The 18402-nt window shown below is 35.0% G+C and overlaps 2 protein-coding genes across 6 annotated transcripts in view; one reads left to right on the top strand and one right to left on the bottom strand.

Moving 5' to 3' along the window:
- Positions 1–18402, bottom strand: part of LOC100538338 (uncharacterized) — a 146846-nt gene that overhangs the window by 57898 nt on the left and 70546 nt on the right. The gene's annotated exons all lie outside the window — the stretch shown is intronic.
- The window catches only part of tbkbp1 (TBK1 binding protein 1), a 107316-nt gene that overhangs the window by 29213 nt on the left and 59701 nt on the right, over positions 1–18402 (top strand). For all 3 annotated transcript variants that reach the window (XR_015504198.1, XM_087276450.1, XM_087276449.1), the window contains one exon: positions 16940–17181. Coding sequence is in view for 2 of the 3 variants with exons in the window: in XM_087276450.1 (XP_087132576.1) it covers positions 16957–17181 (225 nt within the window). In the remaining variant the exon portion in view is untranslated. The remainder of the gene's footprint in view (positions 1–16939; positions 17182–18402) is intronic.

Here is an 18402-nt window from a genome sequence, read left to right on the forward strand (position 1 = left end):
ACAACCACTAAAAAACCAAGGCACATCTGGGAACTTTGATTCACCTTGACTGCCAGTGAATGTTCAAATCCTTAAACTTCCATCCACATTCATAAGTACAGTATCCGATGATCTGGTACACGATTTATTATTTTTTTTTAACGTTGTATTGCAAACAAATAATACATAAGTTTTTTTATTCTACATTCATCTGGTTACAATTCGTTCAGCTTTGCGTTTTTGACTGTTTGGCGCCATCTTGGATGTTGAAATAATAAGCAAGTTAGTATATGCTATTTGCATTTAATTAACAAATTAATCAACTATTACAGTTCAGATCAATGTTTTGTGTCTAATGTTTATGTTTTGTGGCAAGTAGTTGTGCAATACCCTGTGCAAAGTACATCCAGGATGGTTGTTTTCACGGAATAAAGCCCTTCAGCCAAATACAACAGCCCTCTGCTCTGTGTCAGGCTATCAATAAACATGCCAGGGTTTATTCTGCGATAACAACCTCCTGCATACTTTATCCCTAATTTAATACAGGTTATCCAAAATGTATTTTTTTATGAGTCTGCCATGTTAGCAATAATAAAATGACTCATCTACTGTAGTGCTAGGGTCCTTGTTAGAGTGTTCGCTTTCCATACAATGATCACCAGTTTGAGCTCCACTCTGGTATGTAGGTCTTCATTTATGTCCCATTTAAACATTGCCCATACCCCTATAGAAAATCATCATATCCCTTTATGACAATAATTACTTTATTTGTCATTCAGCCTGTAATCAAATCACATTCCAAATAAGTTTTCCAGCGTTTGAAATGTTTTTGTAGCCTTCTCCTAACCAGTGTCTTTCTACAACTTCATCCCAAAGGTCTTTTGAAAACAGGGTGAGTAAAGTAAAGGTAAAGATTTTAACAAGGTATTATGACTGACTATAGGCACTGTAGATGGATGGATGGATGGTTGGATAGATAGACGGATAGATAGAAAGATAGATAGAAAGATAGACAGATGGATAGACAGATAGACAGACAGACGTGTATGGAAATGTTTGTAGTTTGTTAAAGGCTTAAATTTTGATGCCAGACTTGACTTTCCAGCGTTTTCCTCGATTCATTCCTCCTGTGAGTTTATGATTTTTCAGAAGCACTATTCTTGTCTTTAGGGGCAAAACTTTTTAATGAGGAACAAATTACAGAGTGCATCATTAGTGGCTTATGTAAAATGTTGTTTTTGGGATGTTTTGCTGAAGTTTTAGTATGAGGGGAGGGCTGGGTTATAGACGGAAGAAAGATACATGATAACTGATAAAGAGAAAATAAGCTGGAAGATGTCCTGGGGGCACAAAGGTGGAGACACCAGCAGTACGAGTAAAACTTAAGTCAGGAATAGGGCGATGTGGAGAAAAGAGAGAGTGATATTTAGCTTTTTTTAATCATTTTTTCTGACTTTTCCATCATCCATCTCCAATTACACCTACAGACAGTACCCACACCTGCTGTGCCTCGCTTTCACTATGCTCACCTTCCTTATTCATCCTGCTGCCATCAATGCATCATACACTATCGGTCAAAAGATTGGGATCAGTAAGATTACCTAAAGGGTTAGTTCACCCAAAATTGAGCATTCTCTTATTAGTTGCTCACCCTTGAGTAATTTCAATCCCCTGAGACCTTTGTTTATTTTAGAAATACAATTTAAGATATGTTGAATGAAATCTCACAAAGTCCAGAAAAGCATCCAAAAACCTTGTCAAAAACTTGATTGGTTCTAGGGTAATCATATGAAACTCCAAGAACAATTTTGTGCACCAAAAAACTTTAGGTTGGCAGTACAATGTATTGCTATTATAGTCAGCAGCCAAATACACAAGCATCATTTTACCCAGAAATATTTATCCTAAACTGAAATGGAAGACATAGGTGAACAAAGATGTTTTTACTACATTTTTAGTACACAAAGTTGTTCTTGGAGCTTTGTATGATTACAGTTAAACCACTAAAGTCCAATGGAATGATTTGACAATGATTTTGGTTTCTTTCCTGGACTTTAAACATTATCTGTAAACATCTTTAAGATGAACAAAGGTCTCAGGGGATTAAAATGACCTCAGTGTGAGTAAATAATATAAGAATTTTTATTTTTCAAGAGACTAAAGTTTTATGATTTTTAAAAAAGAAAATTCTGCTCACCAAGACTACATTAATGTGATCAAATATACTGTATAAACGGTAAAATTAGGAAAGATTTTCTTATTAAATGTATTTTAATATTAAATGTATTAAATGTATTTATTTTGCTATAAAATGCTATATATTTATACCTGTAAAAATTGAATATTTACAATCATAAATCTATCATCCATCAATCAACAGTGTGTTTACAGGTGGTTTGTCAAGCTCACTCACCTTTGTCAAGTATACTTCATAAATGCACAACATTGTTTGTGAGTTTTTTTTTAGAGATATGAAGTGATTGTAAGAGTGTAAGTGTCTGGATCAAACGTGCAAGACTGGTGCAAGTGTTGGTTAAAGTGTCAAAGAGATGAATGAGTGTGATCTGTGTGAAGCACACTCAGTCTTGCATAATGTTTTAAGGATGTCAATGTACTGCAATAAATGTGTTGTTTATATTTTAGCAAACACATTAACTAAACTAACACAACCTTATAGTAAAGTGTTCCCAATTTTCAGAGAACCCTAAAAACCATGTGAAAAATGAAATGCTGTTTTGAAATATGGTTTTATTATATTAATTTAGCTAACCTTTTACTTATGCAAAACTTGATCAATCCTTTTATCTGTTTTCAAAGCAAGTTTACAAGTTTTTGTGAGTGCATATTAATAAATTGCATTAAAATATACACATTATTTGTATAGATAAAATACATACTTCGTATTTTCATGTCATGTGCAGTGGTGTAAAGTAACAAGAAATGTGTACTTTTACTTTCCCTTGAGTACATTTTTAGTGCAGTATCTGTACTTTTACTGCACTATTTTCCTTCATCCTGCTGTCACTACTTTTTTTCTAGGGATTAGAAAAATTGAATATTTATCATCAAAAATCCATCATAAATCTTCAGTGACACACAATCCAACAGAGATCTAATACATTAAGCTGATCTGTTGCTCAGGAAATATGTATTATTTTCATCAGTGCTGAAAACTGCTGCATTGCTTTATATTTCAGACCCCCTAGTTTTTCAAGATTTTTGTTGTGATTTTTTTTATGACAAAAATGATTAATTTTGTGGTGGTAATTCCCAGAAATGTTGTGTTTAAAAAATTAGGTTGCGTAAGGTGTGCAATGACAATAACACAAATCAAAAATAAAGCTCTTTTTAGACCAGATCTAAAACGGTAGGGATTAAGCCAAAGGACAGTTGTATATGTCTTATTTTTATCCACGATCTTACTTTCTCTCTCTCATAATTCACTATTCAGAGTATCTGACATCATGTACCTTCCTCAGGACATGTGTTAGGGATTCCCCTACCATAATACTCGGTAAAACACAGATTGCTGTAAAACTCGTCAATGGCAAGGAAGCGCCTTTTATCATTAACTGCAGGGAAAGAGTTAAACGAAACTATCTATCGATTTGAAACACATCATAATAACAGCCATACATGTAAAGCCAAAATAATGTCTTTCAACTCGGTTTCTGAATGTTCCATTGGTCTTTTTGTAAGATGTTTGTTCTTACTCTCTTTTGCAGTCTGCAGCACGTTAAATGCACAAATGTCCAATTCGAACAACAAGATGTCTAGTCGCATCTTTGCATTGACTTCACATGTAAATCACTTGCGCTTCATCTGCGTCTGCTTACTGCACAGGCTGCAAAACAATCCACCCTGCCCTTCCATGTAATGTAATGATTGTAAGGGCACAGGTGAGATTTTTTGAGTGACACTAAAATACATTAAGTGCGCTGCGTATGCAACGTCATGTAAAAGATTTAACTGCAAACTGAAATAAATATAATTTGATTATATTGTTTGGAATTGGATGCTTTATGAGATTATTTTCATTTTTTGTGATTATGCGTTTAGATTAAAAAATTTGCAGGATGGCAAAAATTTGCGACTTTTTGTTGGTTTTGCGTTGGACTCAGCGATCGCAAAAATCACCAAAAACTAGGAAAACTGATATTTTTGTGGAAACATTAAATTGTTCAAGAACGAAAGTAATCTATTATATAAATATTTATGTCAAATAAATCCTGTTAGTTTAGGCAAACTCCATAACAGTTCAATTTATCAGCATTGATAATTAAGTCATTATGATGATCAGAATGCTTTCTGAAGGATCACATGACACTGAAAACTAAAAACAATTGTGCTGACATCTTTCATTTTTTCAGTATTTTTACAGTTTTAACTATGTTTTGTATCAAATAAATGCAGACTTGATGAGCAGAACAGGCTTCTTTAAAAAAAAATAATAAAAATCTTACTGATTTCAAACTTCTGACCAGTAGTGTATGTGTATATCTGCTAAAAAAAAACCTGCCAACTGTCCTCATACACACTCCATAACATCACGGCTCAATGTGAGACACATCGAACACACATTGATTCGACAAACCTCTGTACCGCATTATATGAACATACCAGCATTGTTATGAAAGCCAAAAAGAGCACAGTTTGCAGTTGTGAGCGTTGTAGAGTCGATATCTCCCCATACTCCCACACCGTGGTAAAAATACTTGTGTACAAGCTCTGATTTGCCCATAAGGCTCTACCACAGTCCCTCTGCAACACCCACTCAGTTGTGTTGCTGCTCGTGCCAACTTATGCCAGCCCAACGTTCAGTCCAAACGGAGGCGTTTCGCTATCAACACGGTCAATACTGTAGTTTTTTTTTTACTTTCATGTGGTAAAAACTAATGGCTTTAATGTAAGAGAAATTTCTCACTTTGAAAATAGTTATAGTGGAATAATAATAGTTGAAACAAGAATAGACAATGCACACAAGGAGAGCTAGTTATACAAAGGAACTGCTCAGAAAATGAAGTGCTAGAGTTATTAGGGGGAATTTTTTTTAAGAGAACAGTTTTTACAGATGGTTTGTCAAGCCCACTCACCTGTGTCAAGCATACTTCATAAATGAACATTAATAAACATTGTTTGTGTTTTTTTTTTTGGTGATTGTAAGAGTGTACGTGTCTGGATCAAACGTGCAAAACTGGTGCAAGTGTTGGTTAAAGTGTCAAGGAGATGAATGAGCACACTCAGAATTGCAGAATGTTTTGAGGATGTCAAAGTACTGTAATAAATGTGTTGTTCATTTGTTAGTAAACACATTAACTAAACTTAACTAACAAAACCTTAAAGTGTTCCTAATTTACTGAAGACTCTAAAAACAGTGGAAAATGATTATTTTTTTTAAATGTGATATTTATTTTATCAATTTAACTAAACTTTTGATCAAGCGTTTTATCTGTTTTCTGTTTTGCATTATATTATATACTCATAATTTGTTTAGATAAAATACATATTTTGTATTTTCATTCCATGTGATACACTGAGCAATAAATATTAATGAAACCAAGTAACAAAGATCAAATGCAGCTGGCTAAAATGGCTTAGGTTTTGTTGAAACTAAGCATGATCTCTCATAATTAATAATAATTATAGTATAATAATAATAGTTATAGTAGTTATAATAGTTAGTTGTACCACCAACTTATCCAGAATATGTTTTACACAGCTGATGCCCTTCCAGCTGCAACATTGGGAAACATCCACCCATACATATATATATATATATATATATATATATATATATATATATATATATATATATATATATATATATATATATATATACACACACACACACACACACACACACACACACATATATATATATATATATATATATATATATATATATATATATATATATATATACATACATACATACTTAAACACACACACACACACAAACACACACATGCATACTAAATTTTTAAAACCAATTAGCTTATTAAACCTTAAACATCAATAACAAATAATAATTAAATACTATATACATAAATTTTTTTAATTAATGACTAATTACTATATTTTTATATACTTTCATTCATTTTGCTTCAGTCCCTCATTTATCTGATAAATAAGTCCTTTATTTATCAGAGGTCGCCACTGTGGGATAAAACCGGCAACTATTCAGTCATATGTTTGAAGCAGCTGATGCCATCCCAGCCAACCCAGTACTGGAAACCAAACCACCCATACTGTGGTGGATTTAGGCAACATGAGCAATCGCCCAGGGTGGCATTTTGTTAGCAACAAACCCATGCGAACACTGGGAGAAAATGCAAACTCCACACAGAAATGTCAACTGACCCAGCCTGGACTTGATCAAGCGACCTTCTTGCTGCGAGGTGACAGTGCTAACCACTGAGCCACCGTTCTGCCATATATGTTTAAATCTTTTTATGTGATTGTATAATGTAATCAAATGTGATCTGGCTGGCAGTCAACACTGTTTTATCATCACAGGACAATGAATCCTTTTTAAACAACTGTCAAACAATAAACAACACACACATTGTGTTTCTGGTCTTAAAATATGTGATTTTGCTCTTTTATTGTCATCCCATCTCTTGTATCCAATTACATTTTATCACGCTTGTCTTCTGGTTGTGTGGGATGTGGAGATGTGTGTGTGCAGGCATATGTCTGTGTGTGAAGAAACACCTGTAGGTTTGCAGCGGTCATTTCTATTTTTTATTTTTAATCACACTTCTCCAGCAGCCCTGCTAATCGTCCACCAAGTCAGTGGCCACAAACCCTGCCAAAAACAAAAACACACACACACACCCTGCTGAAATAACAGGTGTGTGTGTGTACTTGTGTATGTCTGTGCCATAATATCTGCATTATAGCAGCCAGATTCCCTGTGACAAAATGGGCTTGAGTCCGATATGACTGTGTCCTGCTGTCTGTAATCGCATGCGGCTTGTGGTAAATGTTTAGGATGATCGCCAATTTCATGAGCAAGTGTGACTGAGGGAAATTATGCAATAGCTTTGTCTGCAGAAGCGAGTTAGATACTGGCGTTCCTAAATTTTTGGATGGTTTGACTAATTATTATATAATTCTTAGGCTGCATGTGAAGATCTCTGTTGAACACTAGTATGATTTCAAGTGAAGCCTGCCACATCATTAAGGCCAACGATGATCATTTTAAGCTTATAGCCATTTGATTCAGATTAGCATTTAAATGCTAAATGGTTGTTTTTGGAAGCATGACACATTTAGGGAAATATGAATTCACTTATCGTTTCTGGCATTATTTAATGCGATTACATTTCAGATGGAAGTAGTATATGGAAGCACGTTTCAGTAACAAGATCAAACTCTGCAAAATGTCATTGACACTTTTTATGCTCACAATTCGAGATATAAAGTTGCAGTTCACATGGGATTCAGATAGAAGATCTCAGTTTTGAGATTGTGGGCCCTAGCAAACACACAGCACAATAAGGCTCAAGATGCAATAAGGCTCATTTGTTGCCATTTTCAGACCAGCACAACCCTAATTTTCACGTTTAGCACAATGTTGTTTAAATAGCAAATTCTTTCTACTTTGTGGACTCGTGGGTGTGCTGGTCTATAAAGGAGGTGTGTTAAGGTGCATTGTTGCATTAATATTTTGAGAAACTGAAATAGACCAGAATCCAGCGCAGAGCGAGTTAGTTATGCACATATGCAGGTTGAAACGCTTAAGATACACAGGATGTACAGCAAAATACAAATATCTTTACATATGAAAAAATAAAGGATTAAAATGTTACAAAAATTATTATTTTGTGCATAAATATAAAAACCACTAACTCCATGCCTTCAGTTCGGGGGCTTATTTCAGTGCAGATGTGCGAATAAAGCAGCGTTTTCATCCAACGAGTCAAAGCAAACAAAATTGTCTCTTCCTGATTAACTGGCGCTAAAATCCTAACAGTAAAAACGAAGTTTGCTGCGGTAGGAGAAGCTGCGTCAATTTGTTCATGCATGTTTGAAGGTGTCAGACGCGGAGCGCAGACTTTTTTAATGCGCATACTGGAATTTGTTTGGTAAAAGTGTTTCCATTGTAATTAATGCACATCTTTTCTTATTGAATAAAAAGTTTATCATACTCAGTTATGCGCATGTTTTTTATGTGCATTTTTGTAATAAATGCACTTCTTGGCGTTTCCATCAACCGTTTTTTGTGCGCAAATCCAAAATGAGCATTGAAATAGGTGGATGGAAACATAGCACATCATGCATGTTATGGGTACGCCGAACCAACAGGTGGAGATAATGACACTTATGCCAGATTCATACCAAACGTTGAGTATTTTCATGACTAAGATCATAGATCTCAAACTCTATTCCTGGAGGGCCACACAGCTGATCCAACTAATAAAGGTTTTCAAGACTACAGGAGATTTTTAAACCATTGGGAGTTGGAGGTGGTTGAAGCTAAACTATGCAGAGCTGTGGCCCTCCAAGACTTGATTTTGAGACCACTGGTTAAGATCTACCTGAGTGTGATTAAATGCTGAGGACATATTCATTTTAGGGTGAAATGTCCCATTAGCTAAGAATAGAGCTTTAAAAAATACATATTTTTGTCATTTAATAATGAAGAGCTCCAAAAGAATAGCTTAAAATATCTCTGCAGAAATACACGTGTGAGTGTGTCTGTGTGTGTGTGTGTCCGTGCCATTGAGTTCGCAGGTAACAAATGACTTCCTGTGGTAATTGCAGTAATGAAGCAGGGAGGAGAGCTGTGCAGTTGTTAATAGGTGTGTGCAAAATTAAAGCGTTCACAAAGTGAGGTGTGGAGGAGAGAAAGGCAATTGGTGAGACGTCTGGTGAGCAAGACCTGGAACGAGTGTCCCGTTTGTGTGTTTTCTCGTGCATCTCGCCAAGGTTTTGAGCCCTAACAAATCATCAGATCCATAATATAATCCTTGTGCTTAAATTCATGTTTTCTCTGGGACTGAGATGACTGTGTGTTTGTGTCAGATCAGCTCTCTTGTCAGTATGAGGAAGGGGCATCATGCACCTGTGGGTTTTAGGGGACATCTGTGCAGGAATCAATAATAATGATTTAGATTTATTCAAAAGGATTAAAATTGTCAATTTAAAAATTATTACAATCAAACCTATCAAAAATTCAAAACAGTGTTTATTGTTATCATTATTATTATTACTACTGCTACTATTGTTACTACTACTTCTGCTGCTACTGTTACTACTGCTGCTACTACTGTTACTACTACTGCGGCTGCTGCTATTACTACTGCTGCTACAACTAGTGTTTCTACTTCTACTACTACTACTGCTACTACTGTTACTACTACTGCTGATGCTGCTACTGTTACTACTGCTACTACTGCTGCTGTTACTACTGCTGCTACTACTGTTACTAGTGCTGCTACTACTACTACTTCTGCTGCTACTACTGTTACTACTGCTACTACTGCTCCTACTACTACTGCTGCTGCTACTACTACAACTACTACTACTATTACTGCTGCTGTAACTACTGCTACTTCTACTACTACTACTACTATTACTATTATTAATAAAGTAATGATAATAACCTATTATTGCACAATAACTATAAAATAATAACAATAATAATAATTATAATAATTATAATAATGATATAAATTATTATTATTACTACTACCACTACTACTACCGCTGCTACTACTACTAAATAATAATAAACTATTATTGCTCAATAAATATAAAATAATAATAATAATAATAATAATAATAATAAATATTATTATTATTATCATCATCATCATCATCATCATCATCATCCTCAACATGACTACTACTACTACTAACAATAATAATAACCTATTATTGCTCAATAAATATAAAATAACAATAATAATATTAATTATTAATATTATTATCATCATCATCAACATTACTACTACTACTACTAGTACTACTACAACTAATAATAATAATAAATAACCTATTATTGCTCATTTCTATAAAATAATAACAATAAGAATAATAATGCATTAAGTATGATTTATTATTTCAGATGTATTAAATATTAAATAAAAAATAATAAATAATATAGTTTTAAACTAATATATAGTTTAATAACTATGAAAACTTATTAGTAGTAGAACAATTTAGTAGTATACATTCATTTTATTTTCGGCTAAGTCCCTTTATTAATCTGGAGTTGCCACAGCGAAATGAACCGCCAATTTATCCAGCATATGTTTTACGCAGAGAATGCCTTTCCAGCTGCAATCAGTCACAGGCTAGGACACACTCTTTCACACACATACACTACGGTCAATTTTAGCTTACCCAATTCACCTATACCACATGTCTTTGGACTGTGGGGGAAAACGGAGGAAACCCACGTGAACTCTTGGAACTCCAACTGACCCAGCCGTGGCTTGAACCAGCGACCTTCTCGCTGTGAGGTGACAGCGCTACTCACTGCACCACCGCATAGCCATAAATATTGAGTCGTATATTTAGTAGTATATTTAGCTATAAAAATAAACGCAAGAATATATTTCTGTTGTAAATTAAAGTTGCATTGTGAATAAAAAAACTATATTTTAAAATGAAATGATCTGCACGCTCAAATTTAATTTAATTAATTATATTAATTCTTTTATTATTTTAATGTATGAAAAGAGCAGCACTGACATTTTCCAATCTTTTCCAACAGAGAAAACCTTTTTTAAACTAAAACAATCATGTGCCTTGATTATCATCAATGCAAAAAATATATACAGTACCCATGACTCCTCAATATGCTTACAAAAGCAGACGTCACACAACATGAGAGAAGTGTACTGTGCAGCACACAGAGTGAGAGAGAGAGAGAGAGGAAGAAAGAGAAAGCCTGATTGCGAACACACTTGCATTAATGCAGTGGCTCTGAATGTCTCTAAAGTGATATTCTTCCACCTACACACATTCACACCTTCATCAGAACTGCATCTCTCTGCCCATGGCCTCATGCCTGAGCAAATGTATCAGGCTCGAGTGGGTGTTTTTCTGGATTGCCCTGAAGGATGAAGAGAAGGAGAGATCGAGAGAGAAACACCCAGGAAAAGGTCCAAGGCTTCTCTGTACGTTTTTTAGCACTGGTACGCAAGTAAATCAAAAATAGCTCACCAAGTAAGGAGCATCTGACTCATGTTGTGTGTGGTAAAATCTCCTCACACCTCCGTTCTTTATCAGATGGCCAACCTGATGCTGCACGCGGATCCATATCATCTTACTAAACAGTTTACAGTGGAGATGTTCTGTTTTTCTGCTTATCTCCGCATGTTTGTGTTTTGCTTCAGTGGCATCTGAATGGACAATAATTAATTTTGTAATTAAGTAAATATTCGCGATTACAAGTCTCATGCTTATAAGTACAGCATATGCTAAATACATATGTGTTATACAAGCTCATATTTGCATTTTTACATATAGCGTAATAAAAGACATCACTGTTTTTTCCACAGAAAAGATATTTGTAAAGGTGCTGCTGGCTTGAATTTTTTACTGAATGTTGGTAACAACCAAAAGTATCCATATAGGCAAAGACAACAAAACTAATTAGTTTACAAATGAAGTTGTGGGTTATGAACTGACACAGGAAAAAAGTATTGAACACATGAAGAAAAGGAAGTGTAGAAAGGCAGTGAAAGCCCAATAAGCAGCTAAAATCTCTCAGTAGATATTCAGCAACCCTCTGCCCTTCATCATTGTAAATTCATACCAGCTGCTTCAGTCCAATTTTTCTCAGCCTCCTGTGTGTAGGTTTAGTCATTTCACTTTTATAGATATTAAAGGGTTGGTTTCATTGCATTGAACATGTAAAACTATATCAAAATTAAAGATAATATTGAAAATACATATTTGTAATCCTACATTTATATTTGCACTAGGAAAAATATTTTATATTTCTGAAATCCAAATATGTCATTCATTAATTTTTGGCTTTGTCCCTTTATTCATCAGGGGTCACCACAGCGGAATGAACCGCCAACTTATCCTGCATGTTTTACACATTGGATGCCCTTTCAGCTACAACCCATCACTGGAAAATCAAATGTCTTATACTATGTAATTTGCATATTATTATATTATTATTATATTAAATTGCATATAACAGGGGTGTCAAACTCAATTCCTGGAGGGCCGAAGCCCTGCACAGTTTAGTTCCAACTCTGCTCCAACACACTTACCTGTAGGTTTCAAACAAGCCTGAAGGACTCAATTAGTTTGATCGTGTGTTAAATTAGGGTTGGAACTAAACTGTGCAGAGCTGCGGCCCTTTTGGAATCTTGTACTAACATCTTGTACTACATGAGCACATTTCAGATCCCTTAAGATACAAAAACTAGCTGACCAGACGAAGGAACTGGCAAAAATTCAAAAACGGGTAAATACAAGGACAGAGTAGGAGTGCTAACAAGTGCTAACAAAAACGAACACAAACAGGAATCCAAGATTAATAGTAATACAAAAACTAGATAACCAGACAAACATACCAGACGTGAGAAACTAACAAAATCCTAAGGCAACTAAAACAGAGAACAAGAGGGTTCATAAAGACAGGACTAAACTAACAAACACGAAACAGCTGTAACATAACAATCAGTAATACAAAGGATTATGGGAAATGAAGTGAAACTACAAAACAAACTACTGCCCTCAAGTGTCCAAACTAGGGCACTGCAACAGGTGTGACACATTTACACACACATTCATACATATGGCTAATTTAGTTCATCCAGTTCTTTTATAGCACATGTTTTCTGACTGTGGGAAAAATTGGAGCACCTGGAGAAAACCCTCACCAACACGGGAAGAACATGCAAACTACAGAAATTCCAACTGACTGGCACTCAACTCAGCAACCTTCTTGCTGTGAGATGACAGTGCTAACCACAAAGCCACCGTGAAACCCTGGCCTAATTCAGTGCATTAAATGAAACTTGCAAAAAAGAAAGTAAAATGTATGAGAGTTTTATAAAGTAAACCTAAAATAAAAATGACTCAACAATCGATTGTACTTTTACATAACTTAGTTAAAAAAATGACTCTGCTACATACTTGATATGTACTGTAAATAATTCCTGTGTGCAAAAACTCACGAAAGAAATATGAAATATGTTTATCTTATTGGTTCAGTATGTGTGTGAATAAGTGTTGAGTTTAAAACTGGAGAGATTGATCATGCTGTGGACACTGGACTCTGGAGACTGAAGGGCATGAAGAAAAGCCACAGGAGACTAATAGAGCTACAGTTTCATAAACACTGCTGTCTGACAAGACTTTTAGTAGTTCTGTTGATTTATTTTGACAATATAGCTAGGTTTCAAAATCCTGGTTTCAGAATTCCTGTCAATGTAGTCAAGCTAGGCTTAATGATGCAAAATTTTAATCCACAGTATGCTCTTAAAATATATTTTGATACATTGACACATCTCAACACATTTAGGAGTGTGTGTAAAAAATTCTGTTTTTACCATACACCCACACAACACACACACACACACACACACACACACACACACACACACACACACACACACACACACACACAGAAAACACATTTCTAAAGGTGCTTTTGACTGAAATTTTCACCAGATGTTGGTAACAACCAAAGAAATCCATATTTGCAAAGAAAACCAAACTAATTAGTTTACAAATTTAGTTGTGTGTAATAAAATTAAATTAACAAAGCTTTGAACACAAGAAGAAATGGAGGTGTAGAAACGCAGAGAAAGCCCAGGCAGTTAGAAAGCAACACTCTGCCCTTCATCAGTGTAAATTAATATGAGCTCATAATATTAGCCAAATGAGAATCGTCTTTACGCTGCCATCATCAAAAATGCCTTTTATATAAAGTATTAAATACATTTGAGAAAATGTATGAAAAATGTACATTTTAGAAATATTATTCCAAGGGAAAAAAAACATGTTCAATACTTGCAGTATTTCCCTCAACAGTGTTGCCAGACACAGCTGAATTTTCCCAAATGCTGTCCAAATCCCGCCAAAATGTACATAAAAACTCCCATAATATTGGATTAATATTTAATTTAATTTTAATTTATACAATGAAAATTAACCTAGTTACTTTAACTGTCATAATTTCTAACCATACAGCAACCAACACTAGTAGTCACAGAACCACAACATAACCAGGTCTCATAGAAACACTGCCCTCTTACCTACACACTGCACTTATGTTGGAGTATTGTTTACTTTCGTAAAATTCATCCTATCTGGCGTTTTAAATTCTTTTGAACATGATCAGGTGCTGCTTGTCAACCAAACATCCTTCTATGTTTGTACTTGCTGTCAATTGTGAAACAAAAGTGATCGATAAAAGTGTGATGATAAAGTGCTGAGTATAACTCTTTAACAGCTGCACTGCATGATGTGCGTGCATGAGAGGGGGAGTCAGATTTTGATTAATTTGCCTTCATCTCTTGGGGGTGGGCCCACACAGTTTGCACTATGCACTGGTCACTACTGAATGAATGGAGTAGGAGCACACAGTTTTGTTTTGTTAAAAAGTTTTATTTTACTTCTTATAAGTTTTTTATTTTAAGCATATAAAAGTTGTTTTAAACCACACAAACTGTGTCAACATGCCTATGCCATTTTTACCGGCACAATCAAATTCAAAACCGCCCAATCTGGCAACACTGCCTGCCAAAAAGTCAAAATTATAAGCTCTTCTATGAAATGTTTATTATTTTTTTTAATATTAATTGTAGCAGCAAGAACAGTTTTATAGTATTTCCCAATTTTTAAAACAATTTTATGCCCCCTTTTTTTAGCCCCTTAAAAAAAACCTTTTGATTAGCTACAGAACAAACCACTGTTATCCAATACCTTTCCTAATTACCTTATAATTTGACTATTCAACATAATAACCTAGTTTAGTACTGCAATTGCACATTAACCCAAATACTACTTATCTTGCAAAATAGATAGAAAAAACATTATGCACTGTCATCATGGCAAAGACAAAATAAGTTATTTATTAAATCTATTATGATTCTTAAAATGTGTTGAAGAAATCTCTCTGTTAGACAACACTTGGCAAATGATATTAAAATAATTAATTCCATAATTTTAACTTCAACTGTAGATAAAGCCAAGAGACCATGGGTTTGGTCGTCTTTTAGTAAAACTATTGTTGCTTTATTTTGTAAATACTGTTGATTTTTCTTGAATATGCAAAATAACGTTGCACTCATTAAAATTTTTGCTGTATGAAATAACATTTGCACGAGTTATCTGTTAAAAACTGAAAAATAGCAATATTGAAACGAGCTTAGCAACTCACAGCATGCTATTTCCATTACTTATGAGTCACATCTGGTGTGTATGTGTGCGAGTGAGCACAAAGTATATATGACGCATTTACTGCCTATGTAGAGCGCTCCAAATCTGTCAACTATGAGGCTTCACTTGAGTTAGTACTGTATACCCCTTTAGAAGAAGACAGCTAGCCAGCTCATTAGGTATTAGAACAATGTTTAAATGTGCCTTATCAATTCAAAAAGAATTGAAAATCATAGTCGAGTGCGAAGCGCAAGTATTTTTCTCCAAAACACTAAATGTATTGACTGAATCTGCTGCTCTTCTAAGAGCCTGAAAGAAATGGCATCTGTACAGGTGAAGCTGGCGATGGTTGCTAGGCGGTGATGTCACCCTCTCAGCAGCACAGCCTGTGCTTCGGTGAGGTCATGCTGCTTGCTCTCAGTGTCTCTGGCTTTTGTCCTCCTGCATAATTGATATCATCTCATTGACTGCGGTCAGTCCACATCGTCCCCCCAATAAAGCAAACATGTTAAGACTTCACAATGCAATTGCAGTACATTTTGAACCAGAAAAGATATGTAAAAGATAGCACATTTTGCATTTGCATAGAAAATGCTTAACTTTTGGTAGGATAACTTAATTAATACAGAAGTTAATCAATTAAGTTTTGCATTTGGGCCATTTTTGACATGGATACATAAAAATTCACCAATTAAACTATTAAAACTATGAAAACTATTAGCCCAGCTGGGAATTTTTAATTCTCTATATAAAAATATTTCCCAGGTGATGGTTTAAAATGCAATGGAAATTTCACAGTATTTCCTATGATATGTTTTTCTTCTGGTGAAAGTCTTTTTTTTTGGCTGACATAAAAGCAGTTTAAAATTGTTTAATCATTTTTAAGGTTAATATAGTAAGCCCTCTTAAGAATTTGTTCTGTTGTTTCTTCATCGAACATCGAACTTCAGAATGCACTCGATTGCCTATATACGTCTGTTTGAGCCTGTTGACCGTTGCCTGCCTGATCATCCTGTTAATAAACCTGCCTTTGGATCCACACGTACAATGGCAACGTCCCCTTCACATAACAGAAACATTTAAAAACTTGCCACTTTTTTTCAAATTCACTCATTAATAATTAGCTTATTACCCTAAATACAGTGTAAATTAATAATAATAATAATAATAGTAATAATAATAATAATAATAATAATAATGTTTTGTACAAATAAAACTTTTTTTTTTTGTATAAATGTACTTCAAAGGCAAAAACAGTATCCAGATTTGCAGTGAATTATAAGGACTAGAGAAGCTAAAGCACATGTGGTTGACCATGAGAAAACCACTGATTGACCTTCAGTGAAAATGTTTTGTTTGGTGCGGTTTGGTGGTTTGCATGTATTGTACAATGGCCTAGATGTCATTACTAATAAGTGTTGTTGAGAAAGCAGATAATTATCGAAACTGCGGCTAAGATGGAGCTCATAATGGAGAGAGCATGACACAGAAAACCACTGAAGAAGTGAAGTGAAGAATGCAAGTGAAGATGAAAGAAGTCATGTTTGAAAGATGACTGCTTCACATAAACAACTGTTGTCTTCTTTTTCTCCATCAGGTTGAGGATCAGGTGTCATGGAGTCTCTCTTCGGGGGTCAGCTGGGCTTGTTGGGGGGCAGCGAGGGTCTGAAAGAAGACGGCTGCGGGGTGGGCTGGTCCAACTCTCCCTTATCAGACGACATGTATTCGGCCTCCCAATTCGCCCTCATCAGTGCCTACCAGGACATCAAGACCCGACTGGCTGGCCTCGAGCGAGAAAACGCAGACATCAAGCGAAAACTCAAGATTTATGAGATAAAGGTAGGAAATGGCTTAAAGATGCTTTAGTTTCAGATAGGAGATATCAGTGGAGGTCACCTTAAATGGCAGTGTACTGTAAACATTAGTTTGTGTTCATCAGATATATTCAGGTTTGTACTTCTGCTAAAATGTGGCAATTTTAGATGCATTTGGCTCTTGTTTAATAATTAAAGATTTACTAACCAATGCAGACCCTCTTGTGCTGTTGAACTTACTAGAAAGACTGAAATTATTGACGGACATACAGTTGTGATTATTGTGGCTGACCACATTATATATTGACTATTCAACCCAGGCTCATTCTGAAAATGTACTTCTATATACATTTCTGGAGAGCGCCAAATATGTCCTAGGAGGTAAGCTTATTTGCAGTTTTTGTTGTCGCAAATCCACCAGAGGCTGCTGTGTATGCTTTTTGAGATCTTAAATTTCTCTCGCGAGTGCCATTCATGCCTGTTTTTATCACATAAATCCACCAGAGGCCACTGTTAACTGACTGAATGACTGACCGATCGACTGGCCCACTCTTCTCCTTCCCTGAACCCAACCAATAGTGTTTTCAAAAGCACAGATTGACCAGCACCTACCCACTTCCCACTTTTTTGGGCTTTTGTTTTTGTTTTACGCGCTTTCTGGAAACTGTTTTTCATAGTCATAGTCAACTCCTCTCTGCATCTCATGTCCATAGACGTACACGGTGAGCTAACTGGACCAATTGGTAACAGTGGGAAAGCTATCCATACGGAGGTAAGCCGTCAGCTGGTAGCTTTTGGTGTCATACCACTGCGTAGTCTTCATTTTAAAAATAAAATGCAGACATATGTACTTCTGGCTACATATTTCACGTTCTCCAGAAATGTATATTGGGCTACATTTTTAGAATGAGCCTATGTTGTTTATATTTGTTGGAGTTTCTGACTTTTTACTCTAAAGAAAACATCCAAAGTAAATTGTTAATGCTATTGAATTATTATGTTGACTATTTTGTTTATTTTTTAATTATACCATTTTCTTTTTTAAAAAAAAGCTTATTTCTATTTTTTTTCATAGCTAATGCGTTTATGGACAGGAAACAACATTGTTTACAGACTGTTTTACTGATGTTTGTGTAGTTCTGATGTTCAGTCGTGTTTATTCCATGTTATAATGGCAAAAAGCAAAAGAGGTGATTAGTTTCAGCAACCCAATAACTCCAACAGTAATCCAGTAATTCTAACAGTT

The sequence above is a fragment of the Danio rerio genome, chromosome 12 (assembly GCF_052040795.2).
Source record: "Danio rerio strain M-AB ecotype USA chromosome 12, GRCz13ab, whole genome shotgun sequence".
NCBI classification, from domain to species: domain Eukaryota; kingdom Metazoa; phylum Chordata; class Actinopteri; order Cypriniformes; family Danionidae; genus Danio; species Danio rerio.